At 35.2% G+C, this 14,641-nt stretch overlaps 2 protein-coding genes across 7 annotated transcripts in view; both read right to left on the bottom strand.

Moving 5' to 3' along the window:
• Positions 1-215: 215 nt before the first annotated feature.
• LOC108734650 (KICSTOR complex protein ITFG2) lies at positions 216-2,041 on the bottom strand. Its single transcript, XM_018466284.2, has 2 exons — positions 1,111-2,041; positions 216-1,035 (listed from the first exon to the last, which is right to left on the bottom strand). Exons 1-2 carry the CDS (start codon positions 1,784-1,786, stop codon positions 290-292), a joined length of 1,422 nt encoding a protein of 473 aa, XP_018321786.1. The 5' UTR covers positions 1,787-2,041; the 3' UTR covers positions 216-289.
• A 736-nt stretch (positions 2,042-2,777) lies between these two features.
• Positions 2,778-14,641, bottom strand: part of LOC108734648 (multiple PDZ domain protein-like) — a 183,664-nt gene continuing 171,800 nt past the window's right edge. For all 6 annotated transcript variants that reach the window (XM_025981580.1, XM_025981584.1, XM_025981585.1 and 3 more), the window contains 7 exons: positions 13,346-13,554; positions 11,598-11,792; positions 8,650-8,802; positions 8,376-8,551; positions 7,055-7,781; positions 5,918-6,067; positions 2,778-4,112 (listed from right to left, as the gene is read on the bottom strand). In XM_025981580.1, the coding sequence (XP_025837365.1) occupies positions 3,972-4,112; positions 5,918-6,067; positions 7,055-7,781; positions 8,376-8,551; positions 8,650-8,802; positions 11,598-11,792; positions 13,346-13,554 (1,751 nt within the window). In that variant the 3' untranslated portion in view covers positions 2,778-3,971. The remainder of the gene's footprint in view (positions 4,113-5,917; positions 6,068-7,054; positions 7,782-8,375; positions 8,552-8,649; positions 8,803-11,597; positions 11,793-13,345; positions 13,555-14,641) is intronic.

Below are 14,641 nucleotides of genomic sequence, written 5' to 3'. Positions count from 1 at the left end.
CTAAACAAAAAAAAAAAGAAATGAGGAAAATAATCATTCCAAGTAAGGTTTAAAAAGATATTTTTTACTTGAATTAAAAAGTATAAAAGTTCTGAATTAGTTTTATAATTTTATAGTTTTTATAACAAAAAATCTATTGTTTTATAGTGTTTGTACTTTTAAGCTGCATAGCTAGATAATGATGATTACTAAGGAAATAGAAATTAGAACATATCCCTAATAAAATATTTTAATCAAGTAGTGATAATATTTTTTAATTACATATTAAATTGATCAATGTTTAAGCTTATTACACCTTAAGATTATACATTACATATTCGACAAATTTTCTTTTAAATGCTGGATCTGATACTTTCAGTAATTCCTGAATTTCTTGATTATCACAGATGGGTTCAAACTTTTTTGTGACCATCTCAGAAAGGGGTATGTCGTAGTATAAACGCACTTTATTTTTAAAAGTCACATAAACTAGACAGGTAGAGGGTGATGCCCCAGGTGTGAGGGTATAATGGCCACTACAGAATGCTTGAATTGATTCTCCCACTTGGAATCTTACAGAATTTCTATCTTGATCCAAAATATATGTGTAACCATCCCAGGTGCTTGCAATTACATCATCTGAATTCTTTTCAGTTATGTCAATTTTTTCTAGAGCAAATATTTGGTGGTCCACTGCCATTGCCCATAAAATTACTTCATCTTGGACCAACATAATGGTACCATCAAGTGTAGCTAAAGAGTAGGGTTTACTTTTACTACAATTATCTAAATCATGTGAAGTTTCTTGGAGGTGCTTATCAATCAAAATCCTTGGGTTATTTAAGTCACCCAGTATTTCTGTGTGAACAATTTGATTTCTCATCCGTGAGATCCCAAGAAATTGATAGTCCACTGCAGACTCCATCGATTTCTCACTTCTTGTCTTTGTAATGTTCAAATCTTCAAATTCATCAGTCAGCGATAAGTTGATGGGATCTTCAGAAGTAATCCTCATAAAAGTTCCACCTGGTTGGGACACTAACAGGCAAGGTTTGCCTGTTAAAGAGTGATGTAAAGTTATAGAGCCAATTTGGTTGGCACATTCCCATTTGTTAAGACATACTAACTGACCTGAAAGCAGTCCTGTGTTGTTGTAAACATTTCCTAATTCAGAAACAAAATGATCAGTCTTATAGTCTTTCCCCAGCCACCTGTAGGAACGTACAACTCTGTCAGTAAGCCCAAAAACAATTTCTGTTAGACCATCTCCATCAATATCACCAATAACAACATCCATTGTATTTGGAGGTATTCTCTGTACATGAATACATTTCAGTTTCAAATTTTGACTATCTGTTTGTGGAGTTTGAATATTTTTATCACTGTCAGTACTTCCACTAGACATTACTTGACCATCAGTGATATCAATATCACTATTTTCAAGTTTTTTACTTTGCGGTGGGCAATAATAAATGTGACACCATCCATCAGCAGTAATAACAACTAAACAGTTTTGATTTATGTTCAAAATATCGCCAATACCTATGCACGTTATGAAAGAGAAGTCGCCAATTTTTTGCCATTTATTGTTATACTTAAATACTTCCATTTCTCCGTCTTCATTGCCAACAACCAGTTCAATGTCTCCATCGTTATCAACGTCTCCTAATGTTAATGCGTTGCGAGCAACGTTTCCAGAAAAGCTGAATTCTAGTTGACTAACTAATGATATCGACCTCATTATTAGTACAGTAATTGTTTTTGCACTGAAGCTTGAAATATGAGTACATAATATTACTTCTTGCATTACCTACTTCAAAAACACTTTGGTGTTCATTTGGAATATTTTAAATTAATTTTTCATGTCTTGTAATTGTAATAAAATAAACGTACATTTTTTAATGCCTCTACCGAATATGACAAGTAGAAATGTTAGGTTAATAGTGCAAAATATTCTCAATATTAATTATAAATGGGTATTTAATTTGTAGAAGAAACATAATTCAGCATATAATTGGTCGTGAATTACATGTTAATGATTAATTTAATAGTAAATGTAAACGGTATTAAAAGACAACAGTCGAAGTAAGTTATAAGGTTGGGATACTTAAATGATGCTTAAATGCTTAACTAGACCATTAAATCAGATTGTATTTGTAAATCACTTATTGTAAAATTTGTGAAACATAATAAGAAGAATTAATTAATATATTATAAAGATAAAAAGATAGAAATTTAAACAGTAATTTAATTGTTATTAGCTAACATGCTAAAAGAGGTCGCTGGGGTGTTGAAAAAAAGTTTATAATTATTTAGTTAGTTTGTATAAATTTCATAAGGTGGCAGTGGCTTGTGCGAAGGTCTAAAATTATTCGTAGTTGAATACTGAAAATCTCGGTAGGTGGCAAATAAGTGCTAAGAAATAGATATAATCATAGATGGTAAAATAATTTTCGTATTAATGGAAGCTACTTTTTGTGTACTTTCATTTTCTACTTCTATGTTTTATATAGTTTTGATAAGCGTGGTTCGGTTACTAAAATGTGTTGGAAGAATGGGTCCAAATTCGTAGAAAAACGAGGCACTAAAGGTAGGATTTCTTTAAATTTCATTCTTTAAATGGTTGTTACCAAAGTATGTACCTTTTTACGGTACATTTAGGTACTAAAATTGGGTAACAAAGGTACGAAACATGTTTCGGCGTTCCTAGGCATGAAGCCATTTTGTTATATCTTATAACATTGGGACCATCTATGGGGACCATTGAATTGAGGATTAAAATAATAAATGAAATGTAATTAGGGAATTAACAGCATTTATTAACTTTCTTTGGTTTAAATTCGCAACATAAAACTAGGTACAGAAATCGCTCTTAGGAAACAACATAAAAATTAAAATTACGTGTTATAACGAACACAATATTATATCATAGGTATTCATCTTTTTAGACGTAATCCGAAATGCTCCGCCATCTTAGGGTAAATCTTATCAATATGGTACATCATCATATACTTTTAAAGTCATTATAAAATAACAAATATTTCAATAGGCATGACTTTAGAATATTATTTACAACTCTTTACATTACATTATGTATGTATATTAGTTTAACGATTTTGAACGATAATAAATCTAGCCGGAAATCGAGCTTACTAATTTTTCGCTCTTGAAAGGAGCCCAACCAATTTTTTTTGTCTATTTATCTATTATTATTTATTCTAAAACGACACTAGGTACTTATAATAGATTTAGTCCAGACAAATTGTTGGCAACACGAATCCTGAGTTCTTTCAAAGGCCTAGGCCGGAATGAGAATATTCTTAATTGAAAAGTATAATAATTTAATTAAAATTTACAAAGGTAGAACTGTAATTCTAATATATAACCCAACAATATTACCATTATGTTCAATTTTAGATAAAAATATTTTGTAGTTCCACAAGTAACAAAGCAAGGTCCTTGTGCCTTTTTCATATTTAATTATTTCATTCAGTTTAACATTTTGCCTAGACCATCATAGACTTCTTGAGGTTTACATCACCATCTGATTAGTCTTTTGAATCAATGTTTTACAATATTTGTTCTAAATAATAGATGATAATAATAATAATTACAATAACGTGGTAATTTCTTATCAAATAGGGATCAATTTTATTGACTATTAGCATTAAGGAAGAATGAATTATACGATACAGTAAAATTTGACAATTTATTAGTAAAACGAATATAAAAAACGTATCATTAGAAACATTTAATTGTTCAAAAACGCGTTAATAAATAATTTGAAAAATTAACAAGCGTTTAAGATTATGTATAATGAAGATTATTTTTTTTCTTTGATTCTATCACAAGTTTAGTGTATATACACGATTTTGGGAATAATGTGGATATTTTTACATTTTAGTCGAGTAATAAACAATAGGTAAAAGATGAAAAACAAGACAGCACTTTTGACAAACGCTCTTAGAATATGTTATCTTGTACTACACGTTTCAATTCTCAGCATTGCTTCTATTTTTACAGTCTTGTTTTGGTATTTTTCTGGATACTACAATACAAACTGGACCTCGAACTATTCTTAATAAATCAATTATATCATTAGTGTTCATATTTTCTACACTTTCGTCATTGACCTGTAAAAAAGGAACATTGCACAGTTACTTAACGAATGTATGTACAAATGAAATTTATTTTCCTTGTATTTTGCCGTGGCACAGAAAGTATTTTCCTCGAAATAATCTACTGCTCGCACAAAGGACTTGTTAAAAGAAAAAAGGTCTAGAGTAAAACCGTTTATGGTGTTTCCAAAAATTGATTTTCTTTGAAAAAGACGAAACATGTTGCTTTATAAAAAAATTTCTTTTACTGAAAGCAATTTTTTTTCCTTTAAATCAAGAGCAGGTTGAAGAATTAATTTTGGGAGACATTTTGCTGTTGTGTGTTTTTATTTGTTTACCAGTTTTTACACGCAGCTTAACTCGCATTGATGTCCTAAATACGTGTCAAAGGTCATCGATGACCACATACACTTAAGTCTTCTATCCCTCGGGATAAAAGATACTCTATGCCCTTTTTTGTACCCCTAATAATGTTTGTACAAAATTTCACGATAGGTTTTTCTTCCTTCTTTGCCTTCGCTCACGCTGATGTTCTAAATATGTGTCAAAAATCATCGACGACTACATAAAACTAATTTTTCTATCCGTGGGGAACAGTTTTTTTTTTTAATGAAAAGTACCCTATGTCCCTTTTTGTACCCCTGAAAATGTGTATACAAAAAAAATTCATGACAGGTGTCCTAAATACGTGTTAAAGATCATCGACAACCACATAAAATTAATTTTTTTTTCTATCCCTCGGGAACAATATTTGTTTTTTGGATAAAAGGTACCCTATGTCCTTGTCTGTATTCCTGACAATTAGTGTACAAAATTTTATGATGATCGGTTAAGTAGTTAAGACGTGAAATGGTAGCAAACAAACATTTCCATTTATAATATTAGTTGGATTTACCCGTTTGCTTTGTAGTTTATCACGAGCGTCTGCAGCTTTTTTTTCACGAGGAGGAGGGGGGGGCAAATAGATTTTTTTTGTTGTATATCATATAACATTTGTTTTTATACAAAGGTAACAAAACAGTATATAGCGACCCCCTTTTTAGGAACAAATTGAATTAAACTAAAGCAGAAAGATTTTTCTTCATAAAGCGATGTATTAATCTAAATTTTAAAAAAGACCAAGTACTGTACAAAAAAATCGTACAAATGTATAAAACATGAAAATCTCAGGAGGGTGAGGGCACGGCTCCCTGCAGGCGTCTGTATGGTTTATGCATGTATGTACTGATCGAATATATGTATAGGAAATGTAGGAAATGGATTTAGTAAAGAGTAAAAATCAGTTTAATGCAAATTTGGCGTTCAAGATGGGTCATTGGAGATTTTTGGAGAAGTGAATATGAGAGATGTCCCTAGGAGCGTTTCAATGGCACGTCTTTCTGCCAGTGGGTGTGAAGGCTGGCCAAATAGGACTGGATTCTAATTAATTCGAATTTGAATATCATATTCATTTAGATATAATTTGAGTATTTTTCACTAAAAATATGAATTTTATGGATTTTTCAAGCGATATTAGAAAAATTATTTCATGTCCTTATTATGTGCATTAGAATCTATCGAATTCGATTCGTCAATCACCAAGATCGATCAAGAATTAGCTAATTAGTCAAATTATATTGGTTAACTTTCGCTTCCTTGCGGATGATCTAGACACGGAATCGAAAAATATCCCACTGAAGCATTCTGTAGGGACATACCCTCTATTCATATCTGGAATAACCTTAGATGGTCCATCTCGAAGGACAAATTTGCATTAGAGTGACTTTTCGTCTATGGGCAACACAAAAACTCGGAAATAAATAATAATAATTTTTAAATACCTTTATAACACGATCACCCGCCCTTAATCGCCCATCCTTGGCTGCCACACTGTTCGAATGAACGGCGCTAACAAAAGTGTTTCCCGTTGTTCCCTGAAGACTGAATCCTAACCTACTGTTCCAACCCCTATTCAGTTCTATCGCGAGGATCTGCAAAATAAACACATTACTTATATTATTGGGATTACCCTGTATCTCAACAAAAGCAACTTAATGCGAAATCATTTGCACTATATGTATTTTAATTAAAATTATTACATTTTATTTTAATTAAAACAATATTCGTTATTAAGTGGACGAAACATGCGTTCATATTGAGATTTCTCTTGAGGGGTAAGTTCTTTTGTTGTAATTGATTTTGTATAGTTCTTGTCAGCATTCTTTGCGTGGGTATGGGGTAATCTATGCAGTACTACAGTCGAAACTGGGTAAGAGAGAGCTCAAGGGACCGTGATCTGTTTCTCTCTTATAGAGGTTTCTCACTAACCCGAGTGTCTAGCTTACAGAGTTATAGGAGGAATTTGTCTCACTTATAGAGGTCTATAAAAATACGGTTCGACAACACATCGAGTTTTCGTTTAGACATTATGAGGAAGTACAGGACCTTTCTTCGCAACTGCTTTTATGAACTGACTGTAATAAGATTGATAAACAAGTCGGTACGCACATTTGGCTATAATAAAATAATAAAGACTTACTCGGTCATTCGCAGATTTGGTCTTTCGAATGAAATAAGAGTCTCTTAAAATTTAAGAACGAGTCATAAAATAGTAAAAGTAAACTGTCGCTTATAGAGGTATAGACAAGTAGCAATCTCACTTAAAGAGGTTCACGCATGAAAAATGACTGTCACTTATACAGGTTTTATGTTTCTCACTTATAGAGGTTTTAGAAGGGCTTTCCTCGCTTACCCACTTCTCACTTATCCAGGTTTGACTGTATTAGATTTTTTCTTGCTCAATGACTCACAACATATCAATCGATACGTTGTAAAAAAAACATGATTACTCCCATCATGCGAATAGTCGATCTACGTCAACTATTAAACTATACTGCAGTTATGTCGTACGCGTAAAGAACGCTGGCAACAGCCATCATTGTTTATTTGTTGTTAAATATACCTAATTGTAAACCTACTTGTTCAGATTCCTCTTTACTAGTGTCATTTGTGTTTTGGGCAATTTCCGGTGTCTCCTTTTTCGTCTTTCCATCGGCATCAAAAACAACCCCCTTCCATTTTTGCATCTTTCCTTCCGATTTTTTAGCCTCCTTGTCGGACTCGGTCGTTCCGCCACTGGGAGTTTCGGTACCGCATTGGGGATGAGCAGACTGGTAGGCGGGATTCTTATGACTAAATTCCGGATTATCTACGGGGATATGTGGCATGCTGACGGGTTCCTGGGGGAAGCTATCGGTGCTCTCTATCTCCGCGCTTTCGACGTTATCCTTGAGCGTGTAGGCTAAATTGGGCGCGTCCAGGATATCGGCATCTAAATTGTTTAATTCGTACGCATTGTGCGCGAGGGAGAAATTGAATTTGGGTTTTCGGGTGATGACCGGCGTGCCTTTGGAGTTGCACAAATCCAAGGAATTTGGACGCGAAGGTTTGTCGCTGCAGTCGGATGTGGTAAACAAGGAACTGAAGGGGTCGTCTTCGAGTTTGTTGGATTTTTTTAGGAACGCCTCGTGAAATTGGTCGTCGTCAGCTATGTAACGGTCCGCGGGATCGGTGATTTGCGAAGCGTTTGACGGGAACATCTGTCTCCGGATTCTTCGGGGCGACGAAGTCGGCGACAAACAGTAAATGTCTTGGTTGCTTATTTTACGTAATGCTATGTCATTCAGCATATCTACGGCCTCTTGTCTAAAATTAAACGATAACGTTGCGTTTATGGGGGCTTAAGGGGCCAGAGTCTTAAAGAAATCAGTTTAGCAGAAAAAATAATGAATAACTAATTGCATCGGGCACTTTTGGTATTGAAAATTAGACGAAAAATAAAAAGCACTTTTACTATTTTTAAAATGGTCAAAGGTTGGTCTCCAACTGACTCAGCCTATGCTGATGTCAAGTATTTCAAGTAAGAGAGGAAGATTATTTTCAAAAAAATTCTGAAATGTTTTCAATTTAATCCATTAGTAACTTCTAGTCTTTAGTAAAATAATTAATTACCAAACTTCTTAAGAAAGCATTTTTGGACATATGTCCATATGAAACACTTTTGACCTTTTGGTTTCAAAGATTATGTTGGTCTTAGAGTTAGGTCAAGACCTTTAATTGCACCCGGTATATTGATTTACTTTGTAAATAATTGCAACTGGCTCAAAAATCGTCAAAAGGAAAACATGTTTTGGCATTTTGCAAAAACATGAAATGTGCTTTTCCTGTGACATTTTTAATATCGTCTGTTTGTAGGTATTTTACGATGTAGTAAAGTAAGTAGTTGAAATAGACAGATACCTCAGATGCGCCTTCTTTATAAAAGAAGTCCTCGGTGTCGTTTCGTTAGGCGATAACGTCGAGACGGGCGTCTGTGCGGAATCCCTGTAAAGTCTTAATTTAACAACGTCTCCGGCTTGGCGTAGGAACTGAACGGCTTGTTCGTGAGACATTGCCGATATTTCGACGTCGTTAACCTGTATAAGTCGAGAACGGGAAACGTTAAAACGAAATAATGACGGTTAAAAAAGAGGAAAAAAAAATAATAAGAAAGAAAAGAGGGACTGGAAATTACCGCGATTATTTTATCTCCTGGTTGTATCCTGCCGTCGGAAAGGGCTGGTTCTCTAACCAGAGCCCTGACGTAGTGCCCCAGGGCGCTGTCATCTTCTTTGCGTAACGTGAATCCCAGCGAGCCCTGGATCTTAGTCATTGTGATGTCGAATTGCTGTGAAATTGGGAATAGACAGTTTTGAAAAATATCCCTCATAAATACGATCAAATAACGAAATTACAATTTTTTAATCGTTCGTTAGGTCACATTTATACTTAATAATAATAATAATAACGATGAAAAAGTCGGTTGGAGTTGCCTCCTAACAAATACAAGTCCACTTCCAGAATCGGAGATGGAAGGACCTTTGAAGAATTTCGCCAATCGTGCTAGCGAAACGTTAGGAAGCAACTCCACCAATATCATAAACACAGAAAAGAGATGTCAGGTAGGAGTTGCAGCGGACACAAATAAACAAAAAAGGCATAACATTACACCAACTGATGTGTAACAGAAAGAGATGCATGTTGCCAGCATCGGACTTTAAAGAAAGTTTAACATTCTTAGGAATTTAGGGAAGTAAGACGCTTATTTAAAGATATAACTCCAACCAGGTAGTTATAAAGCCGATTTTGACCTTTTGCGTATCAGCCTCTAACCGCTGCACCGCTTTTTATTGTAGCGAGCACGAGTGTGTTTGTGTGCGATCGGGCACACGTGTGCGTGAACGGCTTATCGATTCGCCGACTAGCCGTGGGCGCTTTTCTTCATGTGCGCCGTATTTGTAACTGTGTGTGTCGTACCTGCGTTCTGGGAAAGCAGTTAAACAGTTCAAACAAAAAAGAAACTTTCCGGACGTTTCGAGAAGGCTCCCGAAAGTAAACAAAAGAGTGTTTAAAGGAAGATCGCCGAAAGAAGAAGAAATAAATTGGCCATTGCAGAAGTGAATCCAGAAATAAATTGACAGTCATAGCAGTGAAATAAATAGCGCAGTGAATAGTGATATATTAATAGTAGTGTAAATAAATAGAATAATTCATAACCTAAGTTTAGTAATAATTTAACAGTGTTTTTAAGTTCTTCAATAAATTAGTGTAAATAAATAGTTTTTGTCGTTATCAGTCTTAGAAGGTAATTTTGTTAAACCCACGAACATTACACTACTATCCGGTTATCTCTTTTCACTTTGTATGTACTCATGAAGCAATTCCTAACTCATGCAGCAAATGACTACAGACTCAAGTGGGAACAAGAAAGAAGATACGTTCGGTCTCACAGATAATTTATTGTGGACTATGCCATTTTTGATCGTCGCAACTATATATAGGTACAATAAAAGTAATTGAAATGACGAACTGAATTAATATACGAAAAATAACGTTATAGACTGATTGTGATTTTTGAACCAATTAAATTTCTATTCATAGTCAATTCATGAAATGAAAGGATTTGATGTTTTATGAAGATCATATTATTAGGATTTGTTTAGGTGCTTTAAACGAACAAATTTCCGGTTGCATCGAAATCGGTTTATTTATAACGAAATCGATTAAAATAGCAAATGGGCCACGATGCAAACAGCTCTTTTGTTTTTAATCGGTCCAATCTATTGTTGGAGTTTCGATTTGGTGTTCGATCAAAGCACACAATTGGCACTTCTCCCTGTTTCGCAACTGCCCTATAATTAGCATTATTTGTCCGGCCCTTGTCATGTTCTTTATATTCGACAAATGATCCCAACACTCCAAGCGCCTCTTTACGGCGTTATGCATATGTATTCCGTCCAATTTGTAATTGAAAATTGAAATTTCAATCCCCGACCTCGCTTCAAAACACCGAGCGATATATAACCAGAATGTATTGTGAACTACTCTATGTTTTTATCAATTTTGCCAAAACGACTACATAATGTTAGCTTTTCTGAAAAGCACTCGGAAGTAAGATGAAATTTTTTAAAAGATTTAGTGCATCTTTTGGACTTTAGAGAAAAAGTTTGTGCAAAAACTGCATAATAGAAAACTGTTTAAAATTTAAAATTATAAGAAAAGGTTTAGATTATTTAAAAACGTTTTATAATTTTGCAACGAGGATGTGAGTTTTTCTTTTTATTTTTTGATAGTTTACAGCCCCTCTGGTGTTTCAAAAAATTGAAAATAGGCGTATTGTTGAAGTATGAAAAAGGTTCGTTTTTTCATCGAGACGTTGAATATAAATCAACAACGTATGAGCCTTTGGGAATTTTCCTTGGGGAATAAGGGGAAAATAATAACAAAGCCGATAACACAAAGAAAAATACAATCTGAGAGAACTGCAGATGTGTTTTTTTGATAAATAATCCTACAAAATATGACAATAATATGCTATAGTATTACTTAGTTTCAATCGAGTGATTTGATATTAGAAATACTGTTTCATCTGTTTAATGTTTTCCACGCATGATATGCATGTAAGAACTTAGTGAGAGACAAATTAAGTACTAGAATTTTCCCTTATAACGTTGAATAAATAAATAATCATTTCTGTGCTCGCTAACAGTTGCTTTAGAAACTGAGAAAGTATTTATTCTTAAAATTGAATGATTCTATCGTACTTTACTGCTAAAGAGTGGAGGTCCGTGTCCAATAGTTTTCGAACTGATGATCTTGTGAAGATTATCATAATATAGATATCACTTGGGCTATCGTTTAAAAGGACTTGGTATGGGGAATACAAAATCCATTTTAATATCCATCGTAATATTTTTTTAATGTGTATGAAAACAAATATTATATATATATATTTTTTAGTAAATTTTCGTAGAAGGGTTATTTTCATTTCCAAATATACTTTTGACTATTATTATTTATTACTGGTGGAGTTTTCAGAGTTGAATAAATTTTATCGTGTGAGTTTTCTTACGTTTGTTAATGGCTTTTATCGGGGTGATGATGTGGCGGAAAATGTCATAAATGAAATGAAAAACAACTTACCCCAGTGAACATTTCATCGTCAAGGAAGAACTGGTTGGGGGGTGGTGATAAGCTTAGACTAGAAGGTAGATCTCGCCGCGGGGGCGGGGGAGGAACTTCGGAAATGGGGCTGACGCAATTTAGTACGTCGGCAGGAGGTCGACATACTCGTAAGTCGACGTGGTTTGGCGTTGTCCGCAGGACTTCCAGCGCTTCCTGGAACGTAAAGAGAAAAGTGCAATTTTTTTATTCTACCCATTGAAACTATGAAACAATAATGGTACATTCAAAACTACCCCTAAATCATGTAGACATTTATATACTGTATTCAACTGTCTTAAGTTTCGTGACTACTAGGGTCAATTGAAAAGTCCCCGGCCTGACACATAGATGGCGGCACCAGAACTAAATCCATATGATTTTCAGTTAGTCCTAATCTTCAAAAGACGCGTCTATAAATTTGACGGCTGTCGGATCATTAGTTTGTGAATTATAGCATTTTTAGTGAAGCAACTTTTGTTATTGTGAAAAAAATGGATAAAAAGGAATTTCGCGTGTTGATAAAATATTGCTTTTTGAAGGGAAAAAATACAGTTGAAGCAAAAACTTGGCTTGATAACGAATTTCCGGACACTGCCCCAGGAAAATCAACCATCAAGGATTGGTATGCTAAGTTTAGACGTGGTGAAATGAGCACCGAAGACGGTGAACGCAGTGGACGCCCAAAAGAGGCTGTTACGGACGAAAACATTAAAAAAATCCACAAAATGATTTTGAATGACCGTAAATTGAAATTGAATGAAATAGCAGACACTCTACAGATATCAACGGAACGTATACATCACATCATTCACGAATATTTGGGTATGAGAAAGCTCTGTGCAAAGTGGGTGCCGCGCGAGCTCACTTTTGACCAAAAACAACGACGAGTTGATGATTCAGAGCAGTGTTTGAAGATGATCACGCGTAATAAACCCGAGTTTTTGCGTCGATATGTGACAATGGATGAAACATGGCTCCATCATTTCACTCCGAAGTCCAATCGACAGTCATCGGAGTGGACTGCACACGATGAACCCGCTCCAAAGCGTGCAAAAACGCAACAGTCGGCTGGCAAGGTTATGGCGTCTGTATTTTGGGATGCGCGTGGAATAATTTTCATTGACTACCTTGAAAAAGGAAGGACCATCAACAGCGACTATTACATAGCGTTATTGGACCGTTTGAAGGACGAAATCGCCGAGAAACGACCGCATTTGCAGAAAAAGAAAGTCCTGCTTCACCAAGACAATGCACCGTCTCACAAGTCAGTGAAAACGATGGCAAAAATTCATGAATTGGGCTTCGAATTGCTTCCGCATCCACCGTATTCTCCAGATCTGGCCCCCAGCGACTACTTCCTGTTCTCAGATCTCAAAAGAATGCTCGTTGGGAAAAAATTTTCGTCGAATGAAGAGGTGATCGCCGAAACTGAGGCCTATTTTGAAGCAAAGGACAAATCGTACTACAAAAATGGTATCGAAAAGTTGGAGGATCGCTATAATCAGTGTATCACCCTTGAAGGGAATTATGTTGAATAAAAAATACGAATTTTGCAAAAAAAATGTGTTTTACTATTTTAGGCCGGGGACTTTTCAATTGACCTGTTATTTCTGAAATGCCTGGGAAATGCCACTTTTCTTGGGAAAAATTCCTTTTTTCATTAATTTTCATAAGGATAGTGTTTGATGACTTTAAAAAATAGTAATCAATTAATTATAGTTACGTACGTAATTCGTTAGGCCTATCAAAGAGATGCCGTTGACTTCGAGCAGTAGGTCTCCAACATGTAAAAGTCCACAGGCGGCTGCCGGTTGTAACGGGAATAGTCTTTTAATCCTTATTAATCCCGGCCATGACCCTCCGCTGTCGGTGCCTCCTGTTACACTCAGACCGAGACCTCTAGATCCTTTCACCAACGACACTTCAAACGTGCTATCTGCAAAGAAAAACATTCCCATGTAGCATTCACGACTCGTAATTTGTCTTATTCAAACTGAACGATGAAGTGAAATAAACGAGAAGTTAATTTGTTAAAATCCCTTTAGCATTTAGACGACGTAGCCGCAGACTTCTTATTAACTTAATTTACGGGTTAATGTGTCGAAGATATTTGCAAAAACGCAAAACCGCAAATAGTTCTATAGGCGATCGATTCATCGTGTAGGATAGAGGACTTTATCAATGTTATTATATACCTATTCCAGTTGGAAATAAACAACTGGAAAAATGTAGACGGGTCTAACTCTTGTGTACAGTTGGTTGCATCTACATATTTATATTCTAGTAACGTTTTACAACCATCAAATTTGGGTGTACAATTGACTACATATACATCAAGTTGAAGGAAATTTTTTATTTGTACCAACTGATGATTATGCATTGTTAATCCTTCTTTAGGCATTTTGGGAATGAATGGGTGGTAGTCAGGGATATATATAGACGAAATCGACGAGATTAAGACAGTAGATTAATGAAAGACTTGAAACTACAGTAAAAATTGTTCCCGAATGCCAGATGATTATACATATCAAGGCACTCACAAGGTTTCATTGAATGGAAAATGTATACTTATATGTTAGGCTCAAACTTGGAAGTTCACTGGGCGGCATGGTCTTGAGGTTTATTACATATAGATCGTAGATTAATAATCGGGAGAATATTGGCTCGATTCCGAATCGGCTTGCCTTAGTCTTAGTTTTCCGGTAGGTTCATTTGATCGTATATATATGCAGGCAAATGCTTAGGAAGAGTGATATTCCACAAGTATTTCGATCTAGGTGAAAATGTACCGAGCGGCATGGCCTAGAGGTTTAGACCATTGCTTAGCATTCGGGAGGACGCCGGTTCAATTCCGGGTCCGTCTGCCTTGGTCCAAGTTTTTCTGTGGTTTCCTTGGATCACTTAGGCAAATGCTGGGGCAGTAATATTCCACAGATAATCTTTCATTCTCTTCTGTCTTCATTTCGTCCGTCTCATCTTTCTCACCCGAACCACCACCCACCCATTCCCACGATTCCTGAAAG

The sequence above is a fragment of the Agrilus planipennis genome, unplaced genomic scaffold, assembly GCF_000699045.2.
Source record: "Agrilus planipennis isolate EAB-ADULT unplaced genomic scaffold, Apla_2.0 scaffold52, whole genome shotgun sequence".
In the NCBI taxonomy this organism is placed as follows: domain Eukaryota; kingdom Metazoa; phylum Arthropoda; class Insecta; order Coleoptera; family Buprestidae; genus Agrilus; species Agrilus planipennis.
Note: the sequence above shows the minus strand (reverse complement) of the source record. Positions and strands in the feature narration are given on the sequence as shown.

Coding starts and splice junctions, on each gene's coding strand:
- LOC108734650 (XM_018466284.2), bottom strand. CDS start 1,786: ATGCAAGAAGTAATATTATGTACTCATATTTCAAGCTTCAGTGCAAAA. Junction 1,036..1,110: donor CAACACAGGACTGCTTTCAG/GTCAGTTAGTAT, acceptor ACTCTTTAACAG/GCAAACCTTGCCTGTTAGTG.